This window comes from Podarcis tiliguerta (genome assembly GCF_965153285.1).
Source record: "Podarcis tiliguerta genome assembly, chromosome: 4".
NCBI lineage: Eukaryota > Metazoa > Chordata > Lepidosauria > Squamata > Lacertidae > Podarcis > Podarcis tiliguerta.
This window is the reverse complement of record NC_139537.1, coordinates 68600296-68622249: the sequence shown is the minus strand read 5'-3', so window position 1 is coordinate 68622249 and position 21954 is coordinate 68600296. Positions and strand designations below refer to the sequence as shown.

The window sequence follows — 21954 nt, the reverse complement described above, 5'->3', positions numbered from 1 at the left end:
GTGTGTGTAAAGCAAAATAATTGTGGTGATCCAACAGTGCACCTCCACCCCATAAAACTGCAAGTGATCAGGACTGGTCTTGCAAAATCAGTGGGGCATTTAGCTTTTTTAGGAATTTTATGGGCATAACTCAATGTTAACCATGCATTTAAGTTCTATGCCTACCTAGGATATGAACAGTAAGGGCCATGGGTTTTATGGAATTAATCAATAACCAGCTGCGATCAAAAGGTCCTCCTTGCAATGTGCACTTGAACTATTGAAGCTTGACATTTTCCCTTTTCTGCATCCAGGTAGCACCACTGATGATAAATGACATGGTGAAAAAGAAAATCCATTTGTTCCAATATGAAGAACTCAGATACTAACATTTGCAGTTTTAAACTGTTTTTATACTTACTGTTTTCATAACTGTTTTAATATGCAACTGTTTTCAATTGTGTTTATATATGTGCAATTCTGTTGTAAATTGCTTAGAGATGCCTCATGGAAAGCAATTCATAAACAAAATAAATAATAAGAAATAATAAAACTAGGTCAGCCTAAATGTTTGGAAGGATATATGTGTGTGTGTGTGTGTGTGTGTGTGTGTGTGTCACTTGAAGTGACAATCGCTGAAAAGCTCTCTCTTTTCCCAAGGTCTGTGAAAATCAATAGTAATCTTTGCTAGAGAACACAGCAGTAAACAGAAAGCTAAATAAAGGACCAGACATGGATGTTGGCTATGAAAGGGAAACAAGGCAGGCAATCATGACAGATAATGTCACCAACACTACAAGACAACAAAATGCCCTAGTATAACTATTTGAAAAGCCCAGGGCAAATTATATGCCATCAAGATACTAGAAGTTTCACCTTACCCTCCAAAAAAGTATAAGTAAAGAGAAAAAGGAAGTCCAGAAATATGATGTGAATTTACTAGTATCAAAAACACAGACTTTGATGATAAATTCATTGAACTTCATATTTTATGCCAAACCTAAATAAAACTTCCAGGATGAGGAATCATGGCTCAGCAATATGGGCAAGTAGGCCAGTGTAAGCACCCTATTCAGCTCAGATTTTTCCTGCTAGCCTTAACCAGGGTTTCTTAGCCTTAAACCAAGATTTGAAACCAGGATTTGAGAGAAATAATAATAATAATGATAATGATAATGATAATAATAATAATAATTCCATAAGCTGTGTACTGTACAAGCAAGACACTGATATCCAGAACAGGTACATAATACAATGAGCATACATGTGTAAATGAGGGAACAATGATAATCTAACTTCTATAAACAGAAAATTACAATAGTCACAAAAATCCCTCCTCCTACTTCCCCTGGAGTTCAGCTGAATTGACTGGAAGGAGAAAATAAAACTGTCACCGATCAAACTTGAAAATGAGAACACTCAATGAGAACCTATCTTTCTTGTTGCAATAAACAGTTATTAAATAATAATTAATTCTATAATAATGTTGTAATGAAGCTCATTAAAGTTAAACCACAGTTAACATTAATTAGCCTGCCAGGGAAACGGAATTTCTCTTTCATAAATATGCATACTATCAACTCTCAATTGTTCTGGTTTGCTTTCTATCCCTCCTTCAGCCAAACCATAGCTTAAGATCCACAAAAGGACCCCATCTAATTTTGTTTTTGTTTCTTTTCCTGGGAAGATATAAGACAGGGAGGGGCTCTGTGGCATTTCACTGAATACCTAGCACACATTTTGTGCATCATCTTCAACTGCCACAAACTGTTCTGGCGCCACATGTAAGCCACTACGAGGTCACTCTTAGTGCTGGATTTATGTATAAGCTAAACAAGCTATAGCTTAGGGCCCCACTCTCTTGGGGGCCCCCAAAAAAATTGAAGGGAAAAAAACTGGATGTACATTTCCAAAATATAAGATAGAAAATAAATAAAATAAAACCTACACACAGCAACAGTGTTTTGTGTTGTGTAGGCTCCTATTTGTTATGTGCAAATGGCTTTAGATACCTGTAAGGTCCATAAAATACCATATAGCATATATTCAACACAAAAAACAGTGACAATTTGTTGTTGACAAAGGGCAGCTGGACGTATAAAGGGCCCCATTACTTTCAGTAGCTTAGGGCCTCATCAAATCTAAATCTGGCCCTGGTCACTCTGGATTATAAAATGCATCTAACACACCGGATGCTATTAAGAGGAAGAAAATAAAATCTGAATATATAACTGTCTGAAAGCAAACAAAGTTAAGTGACTGGCGGTCATTGCATCATGTGAACTAACATACTGGCACAGAGGGGGGAAACTGATTTAAGACGGTAGTGTAGATTAACAGTCACACCCTCCACCAAGGAAACTGTGGGTCAGAGAAGGAATCTCTAACTTGAATTTTTCAGCACCATTCTCAGCTATGATTATTAGGGTTCTTTGGGTGAAGCTAATATAACACCAAATGCTAGCTTGCAACAGTCTCTAACTGGAGAAACAGACTACAGTGGTACTATAGGTTACAAACACCTTGGGTTACAAACACTTTGGGTTACAGACTCCGCTAACCCAGAAGTAGTACCTCGGGTTAAGAACTTTACCTCAGGATGAGAGCAGAAATCGCACGCCGGTGGCACGGCGGCAGGAGGAGGCCCTATTAGCTAAAGTGGTGCTTCAGGTTAAGAACAGTTTCAGGTTAAGAACGGACCTCCAGAATGAATTAAGTTCGTAACCAGAGGTACCACTACAGTGGTGAAGGCAGCTGTGTTTAGGGACATTTTTAATCTTTGATGTTTTATTGTATTTTAAATACAATGGCTGGGGAAGCCCAGCCAGATGGGCGAGGTATAAATAAGTTGTTGTTGCTGTTGTTGCTGTTGTTGTTGTTGTTGTGGTGGTGGTGGTGGTGGTGGTGGTGGTGGTGAAGGAGCATGTTGGAATCCAAAGCCCCTGGCCAGTGTATTTATAACCCTGCAATGAGATGTTGTAGTCACAATGGTAGTTTTGGAGTTATTGTCACACTGCCATTCCAGGTGACATTGCTACAAAGCCCTGCTCCAACCTGGATGATGACCTGAAGGAGCTTGCTTTTGCTGCAAGCTAAGCAAAAACTGGGACATGCCTAGTTCTCCAGGTCTGCTCTGATTACCTTCTCCTCATATGTATGGCAGTAACCTACATAGCATTAAGAGCAGCTCTGCTGGCTCAGGCTAAAAGCCTCTTTTGTCAAGCACCCAGTTTCATGCAATCCTGATGCCTCTGGGAAGTCAACAGTGAAGGAGCAAGGTCTTCACCCAAGCAACTGGCGTTCAGAAGAAAAATGCATTTGCTGCTTCCATAGAAGAATCATCACGAAGCTGTAGTCGCTTGTCATTGCGCATGCCCCACCCAATGGTTCTCCTATCAGGACTGCTGACCACTGCCCTATTGGATGAGCAGAGGCACTGCAATATTCAGACTAGTGCCACACAGGTTGACTCATCCTGGGCAGCAAGGTAGAACTTCCCGTCTCAGTGAGCAACAAGGTCCAGCAAGTCTTTGCTTCTGACCTGTTCTCCAATCCAGCCTTCTGGTTTCTCCTCTGATCCCGTTTGCTCTTCAGACCTGACTTCCACTTCCCAACTCTCGACTAATTCCAGATCAATACCCACACAGCCCAACCCTTCCATATATCCCCTCAGTTAAAATCCAAATGTAATTCTGTATTATTGGGTTGCTGTTTTTTTAAGATCAGGGATGCTTGCCTGTCCTCCATCCACAATAGTATTCTGTTTGCTCCTCCCTTGTTCAACAGTAGTAGGCATTCAAATGACAGACTACTGGGTGGTATCAGTCTCCCAGTCCAAACCATTTCTATTTACTATGGCAACCACCTATGCTCATTCAGACACCAACTCCATCTGGTATTCAGATTCTTCTGGTTTATGCATTTTACATGAAATCAGCTTTTGTCTCGGTGGTTATCAAGACACAGATTATTAATGAATATATATTATATGCTACTCAAAGTCTTGCTTATATTATGGATGTGCTTGGAATAAGTGATTGCTAAGGGAACTTCGCCGTCTGAAAATAGAATTACAAAAATTAGATCCAAGAAGACAAATGTAAAATTCAGGTAGCAAATTAAGCATAAAGACATGCTAATCGGAAGCATCTTGATAAGGAGGTTGTGTAATGAATATCATATATAGATACCTAATAACTGATAAAGTAAGCATTATCATAATACCTAATTCTGCATTCACCTTGTACTGAAACAGCTGTTAAAAGAAGGAAGCAGTAGCCTGCACAAGCCAGGCTTGCAAAATAAGCACTACAGTCATACCTTGTGTTGCGTTAGGTTCATGTTGCGGTTTGCGAACGCAGCAAACCCGGAAGTGTATACTTCCAGGTTTCGCTGTGCGTGCACACACAGAAGCGTTCTGCGCGCTTCACACATGCGCAGAAGCGCTCTATCGCGCTCTGTGCGTGCGCAGAAGCGCCGCTCTAGTTGAGGACTTTTTGGGGTGCAAACAGCACCCCAGAATGGATCGTGTCTGCAACTAGAGGTACCACTGAATGTAATTCCTTTTCTCCCTCTGATCTTGCACTGATGAAAATGTTCTTCTTGAGAAAACTACGAGACACCCTAATTATAGTTTGAAAAAAATACATCTTCCTCAAAGGAAGCAGTCTCCAGCTTAAATCAATATATATTTGTTGCAAGTTACTCCTGGTGAGATCTGTTGCTCCAGGAAAATTGTGCAAATAAAGTGGTCCAGGAGGTATACAAGTGCCCAATGCATTTTGTTTCCACGGGAAAAGAACTAGGACACAATAGAAATCTTTGTCCGTGTGAATCAAATGTCTGCCACGTACGATGCCTTAATAAGTGTGTTTTCATTTCAAACCTTTGCCATATGGAAAGAAGGCATGGAACATGCTTTAGATTTGTATTTAGTTTTATACTTTAGCACAAGTCTCACAATATTAAAATGTTAAAATTATGGGTTGCACCAATGCTGCTGCTCTGTTCACTTAGTAGACTTCATGTTGTGCAACAAGAATTTCCCCTCTTCTCCTCTGTAACCCACATCGGACCCTCAAATCTGCTCCAGTGGGTCAGGGGGCACTATGGAGCTTATTCTAGGCATGTGTGGAGAGAAGAAGAGAAAATACTGTTGGCACAAGTGAAACTCTACTATTGCAGCACTGGATACAACTCTATGAGAACTGTAGCACTACAGATGAATGCATAATAATGGTGATGGTGATGGTATTCTGGGCTGTGTACTGCCTGAACAAGCTTCTGGTGGCAGAAGATCATGGGCCAACGATCCATATCCAAGACTAAACTGGTCTATATGGCTATAGACCAGAGGCCTCCATCAACCTTAACTATTGGCTATGCATCTACAGCCATCAGAAACTGCCACCTCTCAGACAAGTCCTACAGACTGCATTGCCCATGGCTTCATTCACTGGGGATGTTGGCTTGCACGTGTCAGCTCCTCTTACTCATTGGTAGCTTTAGTTAAGAGAGTCTTCTGGAACCACAGAACAACTAGCCTCACTGTGGGACCATGCAGTGTTATACACAGCCCTGGAAGGAGCTGACCAGTCAAAGAATAAACAATACAGGACATCTGAAAGGCTGCACTCTTGCCCTCTACATGGCTATCATGTCACTGTTCATCAGATGTTTGTTTAGCATACTAAGAAAATGAAGACGCTGTAGATAAAGGAAGGGAGAATGTGGTGGCACAAGCATCTTTGCACAGCTCTGCATCTTTGCACAGCTCTGCACTACTACCTGAAACCAGGAAACTAACTTTTAAAAAGCCTAACAGTTCTTTTAATCCTTTGCCAATTATCTACGCAAATAAATTTAGACGGTACAGACTTTTTTTAAAAAAAAATTGTCTAGACAAGTTATTTTAAAAGGTTTCACGAGAATCTTATCAGGGTTTGCTTACTGTCAAACTGATGTTCTGTTCCCTCTCGGCTTGTCATAACTGCTATCTTACAGTAGAAATATTTGTGCTCATTGCATTACATATGGAATATTCTCTTCTCGTGGTTTGAAAGCATCTTCCGAGAAAATGGAGGCTAAATGTCAACTCTGCCTTACTCACAAACAATACCCTTTGCCACATAGGCTGATGCCCCCTTTTGGGTCTTAAAACAAACAAGCAAGCAAGCAAGCCAACAACCACTCTCAACCATCTGCCCTGGTTTGTTTCCCAAGTTAAACTCTAATTATGAACAAATACTGTGTTTTTGCGTACACACACACATGTATCAACTGTGCTATTCCCACTACTGTTCTAATTTACAGTCTGCAGGCTGTGTCACTTTTTGCAGTAAAAAGCAATGACTGATCTATGCAAATATCCCAAATGAACCATGCAATTCCCCACTTGCCTAATCATCTCTCACGTGGCCTCTGTGTGCATTTTCCCAGTGCTATTTCTGAAGAAAAAAATGTGCCGGAACTCACCACGAACGCCACCCTTGTTCTCTTAGAATGGCAAATGGTGCCCACCTGAGAGGTGCCAGAAATGAGTTCCAGCTGAAAAAAAAAGCGCCCCATTTTCCCTTCTTCAGTGTCGCTAGAAACAACAACAGCTATGGTGAGAATCAGAAGGCTGCGCAAGCTCTCATGAGGGGCAGCCTGTCCCATTTCGCCACTTGAGGCGAAATGGGAATGTGCCACCTCCTGCTCCCCCACCATGCCCCGCCTGCCCCTGCTGCCAGAACACCCCCCCCCCATCAAAATTCGTCAAGAGGGGGGCATTCTGCAAGGCCTTGGCACTCATCTCCTCCACACCAGGGAGCAGCAAGATTGCATGCTGGAATGCCTCCCTCTCCCTGAAAGTTGGTGAGAGGGAGCATTTTGCCAGCATCAGAAGCGGTGGACCACTTCTTGTGCTTCCACCACCTGAGGGAGCTGCTTCACCCTGCCTCATGGATGGGCAAGATCTGCTCTAAAGGGGCGCTGGCACATAGATCTTGGGAAAGAAGAAAGGCAGAACGTGTCACTACACTTATCCAGTCAGAACAACCATCATTTATTTACATCTAGATCTGCCCTGACAAGGCATAACTATTAGTATCTAAGGCCTTTAACAGCTTGTGACCAGTTTCCTTGCAAGATCACCTTGCCCTATACATGGTTAATCGATCACTTCAATGACAAGTGTCACATACATGTTTGTTAAAAATCCACACAATCAGTACCTTGAACTGAAAAGTACCCATGAGAAAAATACATTGCTGAAGAGGTTTGATCTTTTAATTTTGATTGGAAAGGCATATAGAAGTACCTTTTGCATTTAAAGCTTCTTCTTTTATTTTCATCACAGTTTCTTGGCCTTCTTTTTCCTTGTTTCCAGCTGTTATAAAATCAAGATAGGGGAAAAATAACTGTGAAAAACTGTCAGTATTGCAGACTTAAAGCGCAATAATAAATCCTGAAAAAAGAAAAATATACACCTAAAATTCTTAAAAGTTTAAGCAAAGGAAGCAGAGAAGGGGAGGGGAGAGTTACAATAAATAGAAGAAAGAATTCTGTTACTGGCTGAGTGAAATAAGGTCTTAGTAGAGAAAAGCTTCCGTGTGCGGCTCTGGCTCGCCAGAGCAGCGATGTCACGCTGGCCACGTGACCCAGAAGTTTCTCCGGACAGCGCTGGCCCCCGGCCTCTTGAGTGAGATGGGTGCACAACCCTAGAGTCTGTCAAGACTGGCCCGTACAGGCAGGGGTACCTTTACCTTAGAGAAAAGCTTAATTGCCCATTCAGTATTGGCTTAAAAACACAGCATCTCCCTTGAACACTGAGATCCTGGAATAAAATTTGGTACACGTTCAGAAGATAAATACATGTTTCAGATGAGATATCAGCCCAACTGCACATCTATTTTCAATTAAGCTATGACAGACAGAAAGGGAGAAATGTGATGCGTTTTCTCTCACTTAAGGACTGAAACTTGGTTTGTAAATTTATGGCACATTTGTGTATTTGAAGTAGCTTAGCCTCTGATCCATTTTAATGAGGTGAGGGCAGGGAATGCAGTGAAAGGCAGAATACACTGATGTTCAAATACATGATCAACTTTTACATTCATTTTCAAGCTGGGGAGTGGAGGAAATAGAAAGAACAGTAATATATGTCCTATTTTCCTTGACGGCAGAGGTGTGGAGAAATATGGAAAGATTATTTGGCATAAATTCTGGATACAACTCTACATTTCAGTTTTGAATGTCAAGCTGGTCCCTACAACCATTAGCAGAACAGGAAAATGTTGTAATGAAATATCTGCACTGAAGGGTGAGCTATCAAAACGAATGTTCAGGTTGAATTTTTAGGACAAATTCTATATTTCATGTCAAACCCAAAACAAAAGCCTATAGCCAAACCTTCAAAATTAATTTGAACTATTCTAAGCTAGTTAATAACACCACAGTCTCTCCACTTTCATAACAATCATTCTTTACTTGCCACAGATTTTATGGAATATCCCTTAGGTCCTGATCACTGTGCAACAATGCCTATAGGTAAATGTAAAGCTGACCAAAAAGATCACACACACATTCATTTTCCTTGTGCTTTTTCTGAAAGTAGTTTGTAATGGGTTAATTGTCTAGCATTCACAATAGCTTTCTTTCTCCTATGCAATCCACACATACACACACACTTCCTAAATAAAATCTTATGTAACCATTTCAAACGGGCAGTCTTTATAAGATTTAAAAGTTATAGACACAGACAGCAATTTTTGTCTGCAAACTCCTGACATGAACACTGGTCTGCAATTGACTCTGCATCTATTAAATCAGCTTTTCAATTATATCAGCACTCCCTGGCTGATCTCTTTTTATTTAACAGTGGAGTGGGGTGGGGCGGCAGGAAGGAAGGAAGTTAAACAAAAGAAAGAGGGAAAATAACTCTTAACAGTATTTGTTTTCACTATAGAAATAATCTTGGGGTTACACAGCGCAAACATTCAGTTTGATCCTAATCCCTAAAAATAGATGCAGTGTCAACAAAGAAACCCTCCAGTAAAACTGCCATATCCATGGAGTTCTCATTGAACGAAGCTATGGGCATGAGATCAAATCTCCTCACTTCTTCAGCCTAAGTGATTTTCTACAGCAGGGAATTAAAATCCAATGTGTGCCATAGTACTGGATGTAGCTATGCTGGGGGGGGAAGGAAGCTTCTATGATAATCCCTGCAAGAATTTCATCTCATCTTCTTCCTCATCCATCAGCTGCGGTACAGCAAGCAGGCTTATTAAGAGCCTCCAGAGTCTTGTCTAAGTCCTGATAATATTAATTTCATCTGGACAACATATTGCATATTAACATATTTCATGCTGCATATTCATTATTTTAAGAAAACCCGAGCACTTCCATATGGATGCAGTTCCAGATGAATAATATTTCTAAACACATCTTCTAGAAATTTTGTTGTATTTTCTTACTCTGTTATTTTTGTTTTAATTTGTTTTGGAGTCTTTCTACACTCCAAGCAGAGTAACATTGCCTCTCATAAAGGGGGTGGTAGATTACACTGGTCAACAACAAATTTGTTGTCTGCATTTTTTCAGTTGATTTAGGACGAATCTGATGCGCTGAATCCAAAAATCACATTGGTTTTGCTCAATCAGGTCAAGTTTTTGAGCCATGGCCACATGTCATTTTTTTACGTTTTTGTTCACATGGAGCATTTTAGAAGAAGTTGGTGGGGGTAAAATGCCATGTCAAATAATTGTTTTGATTGGAAATGATTATTTTAATGACAAGGAGTATTCAGGTCCGATAGTTCTGGGTGATTATGTCGAAAAGGGATCAGTTTGAAGTCATAAAACCTCGAAATCTTCCATAAATTGGTGCGGCAAAGCATAAAGTTGGGGGATCAAAACTAAGTTAATGGGGCTTGGAGTGCCACAGTATGAACCCAAAGATTGGAGACTGTTCATTGAGAGCAGAAAGCGATCACTGAAATGTGTTGTGCTACACAATGGCAACCAGTTTGCCTCTATACCCCTGGCTCACTCGAATACACTGAAGGAGAACTATGAAGTGGTGAAGTATGTGCTGGAGAAAATTGGTTATGATCAGCATAAGTGGTTTCTTTGTGTTGACCTGAAGATGGTGAACTTTTTGTTGGGACAACAGTCTGGCTTCACCAAGTACCCATGTTTTCTGTGCATGTGGGATAGTAGGGACCGTGCTCAGCATTACACGAAGAAGGACTGGCCTGTGCGGGAGGAACTGGTGCCTTGCAAAGAAAGGAACGTCATCAACGACCCTCTGGTGGACAGAGACAGAATACTCTTCCCACCACTGCACATCAAGCTCGGCTTAATCAAGCAGTTCACCAAGGCTCTGGACAAGGATGGTGACTGCTTCACTTACTTGTGCCAGGCTTTTCCAGGATTGACCATGGGGAAGTTGAAAGCTGGCATCTTTGATGGTCCTCAGATCTGTCAGCTCATCAGAGATCCAGAGTTTGGAAAGTCAATGAACGAAGTGGAACTGGAAGCGTGGAAGGCATTTGTTCTGGTAGTGAAGAACTTTCTTGGCAACAATAAGGCCATAAACTATGCAGAACTTGTCAACAACATGCTGACTGCTTTCAAAAACCTGGGCTGCAACATGAGCGTCAAGATGCACTACCTATTTTCACATATGGACCGGTTTCCTGAGAACCTGGGTTCAATGAGTGATGAGCAGGGGGAGAGATTCCATCAGGACATGAAAGAGATGGAGACCAGGTATCAGGGTCGCTGGGACGCAGTCATGATGGCTGACTACTGTTGGACTCTGAAGAGAGACCTCCCTGCCGCTGAGCATTCCAAGAGTTCAAAGAAACGGAAGTTCAAGCCTTGAAGTTTGAAAAATGGTGAAGTAACATGCAATTTACGTGTTCTTACCTTTATCAATGCCCACCATTCAGTTTACAGTAAACCTGACCTGATGGAGAGAAACGGATGCCATTTCCTGATTCAGCAGTGCAAAAATACCCTAAATCAGTTGTAGAAATCTAGACAACGTTCAAAAAGTAAAAAATTGTTGCCCAGTGTTATATATCCACAGATTTCAAGAGAAGAAAAGACACATTAAGTAACTGCTTACCAAGCATGCATATTTCAGTTTGCAAGGGGAAAGTTTTGGTGCTTCTTCAGTTACTGCTGTTGTTGTGCATTTAAGTCTGTGTAATTGCACAGCTTCTGCAGTTCAGTTCAGAAATTCTGCTATTGGCCACTTAACAATAGATAAGAGATCAGGAATGGACCGTGGACTCAGGTACTCCCTTAACTCCCTATCTTAGGTGAATGTACCCTCTCCACTAAATTCCCTTGTTTCCCTTGACTATGATGAGCCTTTCCCCACCCCCCCTACACTGGCGCAGTTTGGTTCATACCAGCCTGGGTTCTCCTCTTAAACAAAGTTTGAAATAAGCTTGTGGAACTTGGTTAAAAGAAAAACCTTGCAACAGGCTCTTCCCTAACACCAGGAAGCAGCAGGGGTCAGGAGAACTTCAGCAGTCATACTTATTGGTAAACAAGAGATCCACAGCTCTTTGTAGCAGCTAGGACTTGCTGCATGACAAGACCAGGATTCCAATTAGTTCCCACTATTCCAAAAGCAGTTTGCCATGGGGTGGAGGTGGCTGCTATTAAATAAAACCAAACCCAGAGTTCTGTTGAGCACACAGAACTGGTTGCAACTAATTCTTTTCGTTTTCACCCAGATATTGCTAAAAAATAAAGTAGTAAGGATTGTCCATAAGCAATGTCTCCACAAATAAGGAAGCAGAAGAAAACCAACCATTCTGAAAGGCCAAAGAACAAACGTTTTTGTTACAGGTTGGCTTGCTGCAAATGTGGTGGATGAAAATATTGATATGGAGGGTATATGTGAAGGGATGCAAAAAGAAATTGCAATTCAAAGGCTCATAAATTGCTGAGATTAAACACTCACTTTACAATAAAAGCTAAATGTAAATAATGTTGAACATATAAATCAACACTAAAATGACAAGGTAAAGAGGTTTACTCAAAGCAATCAGCTGGTAAAAAGCAATGGATGGCAGCTAAGAGCCCTGTTTTCATTCTGAAATTCATACAAGAAACTCAGAATGCTGCTCACTGTAGCATCTTCCATGATCTGAACCTCAGCTATGCAAAACTGTATCTGTGCAGGGAAACCCAGCCAAAGGTCTTCCTTTTTCTCAGTGTACTTTCCAGGATGATTTGTTATCAGTATCTCAAAATCATTATTTCTATGAACATGCTCTCTTGGTAAAACATAAACAACTGTTTATTTTGCCAGATACTAATTTTTCATTGGTGATAAGAATTATGGTGGAAAACTTTCCATATTCCTTCTCTGCTATTTATGTAACAGAGGGAGTATAGATGTGTGCCTATAATTATTTGTAGCACGAAGCCTTGGCAAGTATATTTTATCATAGTCACATAGGATCTCCCTGTGCAGATGAAATGCCAAACTCTTTCTAGTCTTACTGTGTTACATAGCTAGGGAAAAGGTAATAAAAATAACATTTTATCTCCTGAAGTGCAGTCACAGCAGGGACAGTTATATTAGAACATTTAGAAGACATGTAAAGCAGTGCATTGTCTATCAGATGATACAGGCTGTCAAGCCTAATGCTGCCTAGAAAGTAAAGAAGAGACATTTTGTTTACCCAAGTCACAGACTGAAATTTTTCTAACTACTGACAAGGTAACCCAAACAGACATGGGAGTCAGGCCAGCCATTTCTTCAAATACACAAACTGGCACATTTTAAGGAACTAAAATAAGGCCATTCAGAGTGAAATGCAAGTTTACAGGCCAATTTAACCAACTTCATTAACAATAGCATTAATTTTATTGTTTGTTCCATAATGACCAGGGAACACAAGGTGCCGTTTACTTTAACAGCGGAACTCACTTCGACTCCATCTATATCAGGCATAGGCAAACTCAGCCCTCCAGATGTTTTGGGACTACAACTCCCATGATCCCTAGCTAACAGGAACAGTGGTCGGGGTGATGGGAATTGTAGCCCCAAAACATCTGGAGGGCCGAGTTTGCCTATGCCTGATCTATATCTTCAGAACCTGCAAAAACACCTTCTACAAGCACAGCAATTATTGTTGTTATTTATTTTCTCCAAATAGCTCTCGCAAGAACCTTGCACCTGGAGAATCAAACTGTGTTGAAAGAATCGGTTTTGCATAAGAAGTAACCCCTACTGGTTGCTACCCTCTAGGATCCTGACCAACGTTCCATAACTTCAATGCATTACTGCTGGTGCTAAATTTTACTTTGCTTTATGTCTATGGAAGAGACTATGAGTTATCAATATCATCTCTCAACTGAACCAACATATGAGGGTGATGGCTAGGCTTGCAATTCTACTCAGAGCTCCTGGGGCAAATAATGTGATGCAAAGGTAACTAATAATTAAATCAAATTACATGACATTACATTACATTACATTGTTAATAAATATTTTTATCATTGCAATACCAACAGTACCTATTATGACGTGCATGCCAAGTCTTGCCAAATACTTCACAGTATGGTAACCAATTCCTCTAGTGCCTCCGGTCACTATGGCAACATTCCCATTTTGAAGAGGAAAAACTGCATGAAAAGAGAAAAGTAATTCAGGTTAAGATCTATTTTACTACAATGCTTACATTACTCATTGTAACAAAATATTCAGCTACAGCCGTTTCATGTTATGTGGCGATTGTTCTCGCAGCAGTTACAAAGGTATTATTTTATGGATCATAATGAAGAACGCCAGTAGCATACAGTTGCTGCAGCCAACCACCGCATAAAAAAATATTCCTCTTATATAAAATTAAAAACACAAGACAGTGGTTTTATCCATGTTTCCAGGGCACTTTACAAAGAAATCACAATAAAAAATACAAGGGCAGAAAAATCAGCTGTAATAATAACTAAAAAAACAAACAAACAAACAATAAAAGCAGCAGCTCAAAAAAAAAAACCTTATAAAGTCTGGAAGATTCATATACAGATTATTTTTATTGTATTTTAGGCATCACTCATTACAATACAGCGGGAAGGTAAACGGCGTAGCGGGAAGGTAAATGGCATTTCCGTGTGCTGCACTGGCTCGCCAGATGCGGCTTTGTCACGCTGGCCACGTGACCTGGAAGTGTCTGCGGACAGCGCTGGCTCCCGGCCTATAGAGTGAGATGAGCGCACAACCCTAGAGTCTGGCAAGACTGGCCCGTACGGGCAGGGGTACCTTTACCTTTTTACCATTACAATACATTCATAAAGGTGATGTGTGCCAAAAGAAATCCAAAAGAAAATCATACATACTAAAACTTATAAAAATGGGGAAATTGTATGCTGATGAATATATTAAGCCCATCTAATTTGTACATGTACCTGATGCTAAGAAATTAATGTAGTCCCAAACCAAGGCTACCTAAGAAGATAATTCCATAACTAAGGTGCCACTATTGAGGAGGCCATTTTTTCTGTTTGCCACTCACTGCTCCTCTGTGGAGGACCACTAGAAGTGTCCTCAATATATAACCACCTTCATCTTTGAGAAGGGAAGTGATCCTTCAGTATTCAAGCCCCAAATCATGTCAGGCTTTTAAAGGTAATGTCCAAGCACATGTGCTTGAAAATACGGCTTTATTTTGAAATAGCTGCAGCTTCAGAGGCAACGCCACATTACAGTACTCAGCATCTGAAGGCTAGCAAAGCTTATCCCAGTCTAGGACAAGTTGTACCTGACACACCAGCCTTAGCTGAGGAAAGGCATTCTTTCACAGGGATCTCAAGTGACAAATCTGGATCTAGACATAACACTGATCCCTGGAGAGGAGTGCAATCCCATCCAGAACAGGAAGAACACTGTCTCCTCTAGTAGATGAACCGCCTACACTCAGTGTCTTCCTCTTCAGGGTTGTATTTCAGTTTATTGTCCTTCATCCATTCCACTGCCAATTTCAGCACTTTTGACACATCACTTAACTCAGATATATATATAAAAAAGGTAAAGTAGGGAAAGACTGGGATACATTTGACACCCCTCAAAGTAGCTTCATGTAGCTGTTGGAAAGAAAGGGGGACAAGAGGGACCTCATAGCAAAAACAGCCTAGGGCCAAGATACCATGGCCGGTAGTATCAAAGACCAGTGAGAGGTCCAGAAGAATTAGAAGGGTCACACCCTTTGTCCTTTAAGCATAGGGCTGAAACCACTTCAAAATTTGTTGGCAACATTGGTCGACAATATAAAGAAGCCCTAATGAGTACCAGCTGGAATGACCACATCAAATAAGGGGCACCTTTTGTGTGGTCGTGCGCAGCCCCCAGATCCCAGTGCGCGCCCGGTAGTACAGGCTGGCTTCGCCCTCCCCAGGCTGGATACCTGGAGGTCTCTGCCTACCTCAGCCAATCGCCCAATCCCGTCTGGGGAGACATTGCCAGGGGATCGGCCAGGAGAGGGACCGCCCTGCCCACACAACAGAAGGTGAATCTTATGGCCAATTTTAATCCCATAGCACGTTGTCTTGAGTCATTATTCTGCTTGGGGGGTCACCTGGGGCTGGGGGACTCCACCTGTCCACGCAAAGCTGGGTGTAAATGTGCAAAACCAAGGTTCACATTCTAAGTACTGTAAACCATGAATCTAACTGAATGGCTTAACTTTCCTCACAGTATTGTTATGCTAATAATATAAGGTAACTGCCATCTACATTGCTTTGAGCTCTGCGGAGAAAAGGCAGTATAAAAAGTTTACAAACTAATAAATAAAACATAAATAATTTAAAATATTTTCTAAGTTTTGGAAGGTTAATATTGATTTAGAAATGAATATCCTATTTAAGCACTGTACAGTACGTACATACACATGCACAATTTTGCTTCTCTCTTTTTCATTAGCCTGGAATTACACAATAACGCCATAAAAGCATCACAATAATAGGCCTCACTACACATTCTATAAGCAAGCTTCACTCCATAAAACAGTCAATTTTTATTTACTTTGCATTGCAGAATGATCTGGCAATATAAGAAGCAATAAGTCCATTATGTTTGGGTTACTGATCATTGTAAGCATTTTTATAGTTTTGTAAAGAATACACACACACACACACAAGCTTCATGCACACATGGGAAAAACTGGCCAACATGTTAAAAGAAAAAAAAGACCAACATACATTTTATTAGTAATACTACTTGTTTAAAATCATAAATTGTACTAAATTCGGGGGGGGAGGGACTCTGATCTCATTGAACAAGCAGGTGTACACAACAAAAAGCAATATAGTCTTTGAAGGCAAGGATGAAACAAGGGAAGGGGAAACAGCTGGGAGAAATCTTTGTAATGTCAGACAAGAGCAGCCCTGAAACAACAGATAAAATGGGTTGCATTGGACGACAGCACAAAAGATCAGAGGAACAAGGAAGTGGCAGGGGGCTGCTGGCATTTTTGACATACAAGGAGCAAAACAACAGAAAAAATTCTCCAAGCAGCTTCCTGCATACACTTAAAGGAACTGTATTGCTCCAAAACTGATGGAGCAGCAGCAGCTGGCTTGGGGGGGGGGGTTATATTCCAACTCTGAGCAAAGCGAAATTCTATAAGTCTTACCTTCCTGAAGTCACAATTCAGCCAAAATAGTCTGAAAGAGGTTTGAAATAAAACCACGGCAATGGACCAAGAACTTCCCTTGCAGGTTCAATTCACCTACCTATCACCTTCTCCCCACTGTCTATACCAGGGCTGGCTAATGTTCACCCTTTGTCAACTCTCCAGGGTCTGAATGCCAGTACTGGGTATAGTAGCTGGTAATTGTAGAGTTAAATATTTCTTCCAGTTATCATGGGTTTTGGAGCTAAGACTCCTGAATTCAGCTTGTTATTGAGGTTACTTTCATTTCCCATGTAGTTGTGTATTTGTTGATGGATAGGCCAAACAGGAAAGTACCTTTGGCTATCTGATATATATCCGATATATCATTGCTCTCTGGGGCACAATTGTTGGTTTTAAGAAAGGCACAACTCATGGTCACAACTGCCCTGGTTCATAATTTGCACACTTGAAACAAGAGCTCTGCTGAATCACAGATTCACTTCAACATGCAAATAAGGTATGGGTGTGTGTGTTAGAAAATACAGTAAACCAGTATATGCATCTCTCTCTCTCTCTCTCTCTCTCTCTCTCTCTCTGTGTGTGTGTGTGTGTTTTTCCTCACCTGGCTGGGTCAGCCGCTTCCCAGCTGACTAAAAAAATGAAAAGAGCAGTAAGCACATTCACTGTTCCACCCACAAATCCCTTGCAGTTTCGCATCGCCCTGCTCCCCAAACAAGCCGTCATGTCAGTCTTAAGTCCCCCAGCCAGCTGTGCTCAGGCTGATGGTAGCAGGTGTACGCCCACTTCCTAGGAGAGAAAGGGGAGAAGGCACTTCCAGCTGACAACCACCGATTAGAACTGAACTGCTTGATGACACCAAAAGTCCATCTAGTCAAACATTCTGCCTTCAGCAATACCCAGTTATACGCCCCATGAACAATCCCAACCGGGCCGTGCTAGAAATAGCCATCCCTGGTTTTGTCTCAGCATGTGATAATCAGATGTATGCTGCCTGTAATAAGAGGTCCCGTTTTTAGTTATTATGGCTGATTGCCACTGAGAAACCTGTTCTCTGAACTGGCTTTTCTTCTCCCAAAACCCATTTCCTTCAACAGCCATTTCCATCTGGCTGCATCAGAGGGTAGATAGGTACACTAAAGTTTACTGCAAAGCAGCAATTTGGTCACTGGCTGCATGCTAGTCTTGTTGCTGATGTAAGAGAATTTTCATCCCTTAATTGTTCCCTATAAACCACACACTGCTGTTAAGAGGACAGCTGTCCAGCTTACAGATCAACATCACCACTCAGAATTGAGACCAAATCTGCAGAAAGTGGTGTGCAGTAGAAAAAACCTATCCCACACCTGAATGTCATGAATCATCCTGCATTTGCTTGTTCTCCTCTTCTGTTCCCATCCCTCATTCCTTCTGTATTGTTTCTATTAGATTATGAGCTTGCCTTGCTTTTGTTTTAAATCTCTGTACGCCCCCCAAAAATGTTTAGGTGCTTTGTAAATAATAGTAGTTATTCACTGAAATACCTGTTTGAGTCAACAGATTTCTTTTGACACACCCCAACTCAGTTCACTGTACTGCTGAGCTTTCCAAGCTTTTCATGTTGGTGACACACTTTTTAGGCATGTATCATTTCGCGACACAGTAATTCAGTTTTATTAGCAAACCAACAGGCTGTCCACTCCCTTCTCAGTCCCAGGAGAAGCACAGAGAGTGTTCACACAACACACCTACACACCGCAGCCGACACACTGACATGTCGTGGCACAGAGTTTGGAAAGCTCCGCTGTACTGCCTTTGTAACCAATGTAACATTGAGTAAGCAACATGAATAGAAACAATTAACACAGGAAAACCTTGGAAATTGTTCATCTGCTGAACATGGCGAAAGCTCAAACGCTCAACCAGAATTCCCTTCCAGAAAGAGAAAACCCAAATATAGTTTGGCAGGAATCCCTATTTGACAATTCTGGGGTGGGGGGAGGTGGGAAATATGCCAACTTCAGTCAGCCTTCTAAATTCTTAGAATTTCAGTTACCAGCAATGAATACTCATCACCTGCCACATCATCATCCATGTAAAGTTCACCATGTCTTAGCCCTTAGACATGCAAAGTAATAATCAAGAGAAAATCTGTTAACAGGTAGTGTGTGCTTCATCCTCATCTTGAATAAGCCAGCAGGACTTCCAAGTACCCGGAAAATGAGGCCTTTTGTTTAAAAAATCAGATAACACCACGAGTTAGATGACTGCTGATAAAGTGATTGGACGCTGCTGGAAGTTCTTGACCCTTGAAGATAAGGCAATCATTTCACTTCTGAACTGGACAATCAGTTTAGAGCTACTTTAATTATATTCCAAAAGTGAAAGAATGAAAAAGAAATCAAGATTAAATTCACTTGGAAGTGAACCTTCATTAAAACGCAAATCAGAAGTTTGATATAACAAATACGTACAAGGAAAGGAAAAAGAGCTGGTTTATGGGTGGGGGAGATAACCTTCAAATATCAATGTTTGGTCAATAATTTTATAGCCACAGGGTGTTGCTAATAAATCCCATTGGTTCCATTGGAGCTTGTTGATTGATTTCAATGGGGTTTGAGTGCAACTCACTTTGGGAGGTATCCAACTAAACACTTCTACTAGCATAAGCACTTTTGAAAGTGTAACAGAACCCTTCACTTTGTCCCAATACTCCCTAAATATGTTCTGGGGTTCCCCAAACCACCTAGAGCTGATGAGGTGAGAGATGAGGAGTGGAAGTCCCACTGCACAGCATGAAGTGGTTGTGCTAGTAGAATTGCTAAGATGGACACCACCCTTAGTCTGAATCAAACCCAGAACCATAACACAATAATGTCACTTTGCCTTCAAACTGTTCCCCAGTATAAATTTTGTATGTAGTCTACACTCATTCAACAAATATTCACTGGGCTGGATCCAAAGATGCCCATCCACAAAGATAAAAGCATTTGATCTAGTGGAGGCTCCTGCTAACCCAAAAAAATGGAGGGAGGCTTTTCAATATTCAGGGTCAATACAGTGGTACCTCTGGTCACGTACTTAATTAGTTCTGGAGGTCTGTTCTTAACCTGAAACTGTTCTTAACCTAAAGCACCACTTTAGCTAATGGGGCCTCCCACTGCTCCTGTGCCGCCGGAGCACGATTTCTGTTCGCATCCTGAAGCAAAGTTCTTAACCCGAGGTACTATTTCTGGGTTAGCAGAGTCTGTAACCTGAAGCATATGTAACCAGAGGTACCACTGTATTCTTTTGCAGGGGAGGGAGGAGGAATTGGCAAAAATCACTTCCCCTCCTTTCTATTAGCAGGCACGAGGGGCACTGTTTCAACAGGATCACTGATCTTGTGGCAGGAGCAAATCAGCAGTACATCACACTGAGCAAGCTGGAGTTAACTCTTTATCAGCAAAATAGGATCCGCACAGGAGTGTCAGGCCTAATGAGCACAGCAACTCAGGTCTTACACCCATGAAGACTAAAGGTTCCCGCCTCCCATCTTCTCTCTATGGTGTTTTCCAAGCAGTTGGAGACTGTGCCTGTGTGCCTGTCTTTGCCCCTCCCACTTCATGATTCTCCTAGTTCTGGGACACCAGGGGCAGAAGTAGCTTGTCACAGCAGGAAGGGGAAACACCTGTGCCTCTTCACAAGCCTAACTCTGCCTCTTGGCCTTCCTCCTCCCATTTCAGCTTATCAGTGGCGTAGCGTGGGTTGTCAGCACCCGGGGCAAGGCAAGTAATTTGCGCCCCCTAACCCGTGGATTTGCGCCCCCTAACCCTAACCCCCAGATGTTGCGCCCAGTGCGGCCGGCCCCCCCTGCACCCCCCACGCTATGCCACTGCAGCTTATGTCTGATTCTAGATTGATCTCTGCCAGACTATCCCAGCTAATGAAGCCCTGCTACCTTTTCAGCTTCCGGCACCTCCTCCCAGTCTTTTCTCTCTTTTCCACTCCACGTGTCCCACCAACCAATCCCTGGGCTCTGAGCCTTCTTCCCTTGGAGGTTTCACAGCAGGTTCCCCCCACCATTCCTTTGCGTCCAACCAGTTCCTGACAAGACAGCTTAGCATCAGACCTGTTATCTATTATAAGATTTAACAGCCACTAGCACTGAACGCCATTATGAGAGGATACTGCTTCCTATTTTAATAATAGTTCCCAACAGCATTTTCAATTTTACTAAAAGAAATCATTTTAAAAGATGTTAATATTATAATACTGCTAATTTCAATTTGTACTGAACAACAGGGAAACTAATGGAAAGCAGCTCTTCTGTATATTGTAAGGCAGGGGAAAGACCTGCAACCAATTTCTATCAAACTCCACCAGCATAGTCAATAGCTAGGGGTGATGTGAACTGTAGTTCGGCAACATTTAGAAGGCCATGCATACCCCATGACAGGGCTGGGGCAATTCCCCTTTTTGTAATTAAAAGCACAAGGATGTAATACACAATAAAATACCAGGAAAACCTTGGGTTTTTAGTTTCCATTGTTAATATACTTAATATAATATAGACTGTATTTATGCCCTTGTCTTGTTCTCTGACGGAATGAATTTCCAAAGCTGCATTTTTAGAATTTCAATAATCAGGCTCATCTCATATATTGATGACAGACTGAAGGACTGATTATGTACTGTATACTTTGATGTACACAGCAGGCTTCCCTAATTTACATCACTTCATATCTTCGTACTTCGAGTCAAGAATTTTGGTGCACTCATCACTCCCCTGACTTCTACTCAGCAGACCCCAGTTGGAAGGTTGATCTATGCTTATGAAACCGTCTCCTAACTATTCAGTGAGCCAAACAACACAAAATGATCGGTCCCTACAATATGTGCCAGGGTGAGTTTCTGAACAGGTTATGTAAAAGACAGGAAACTACTATGGCTCAAAGCAGGCAGGAATAGAGTTTTTCACGTTACTAGCATCTGTAGCATACAGTGGTACCTCGGGTTAAGAGCTTAATTCGCTCTGGAGGTCCATTCTTAACCTGAAACTGTTCTTAACCTGAAGCACCACTTTAGCTAATGGGGCCTCCCGCTTCCGCCATGCCACCACCGCACGATTTCTGTTCTCATCCTGAAGCAAAGTTCTTAACCCGAGGTACTATTTCTGGGTTAGCGGAGTATGTAACCTGAATCGTCTATAACCTGAAGCGTCTGTAACCCAAGGTACCACTGTGTTTGCTAAACCTGACACAAGTTCCAAAGAGTTGCTAAAGCTTACAAATTGGTTGAGAAATTCCAAGGTCCCATCCCTGTCGCCCTTGCCAGCTTGTTTGGTATTTTTAAACAGTCACTTCTCCTCCTGT

General features: G+C 41.6%; 1 protein-coding gene across 2 annotated transcripts in view; it reads right to left on the bottom strand.

Annotated features, from left to right (window-relative positions):
• The window catches only part of ZBED1 (zinc finger BED-type containing 1), a 124032-nt gene that overhangs the window by 54286 nt on the left and 47792 nt on the right, over positions 1-21954 (bottom strand). The window contains exons 2-3 of one of the 2 annotated variants that reach the window (XM_083437804.1): positions 13509-13616; positions 7280-7348 (exon numbers count right to left, since the gene is read on the bottom strand). In XM_083437804.1, coding sequence (XP_083293930.1) covers positions 7280-7348; positions 13509-13616 — 177 coding nt within the window. The remainder of the gene's footprint in view (positions 1-7279; positions 7349-13508; positions 13617-21954) is intronic. The other variant, XM_083437805.1, reaches the window with a different exon arrangement.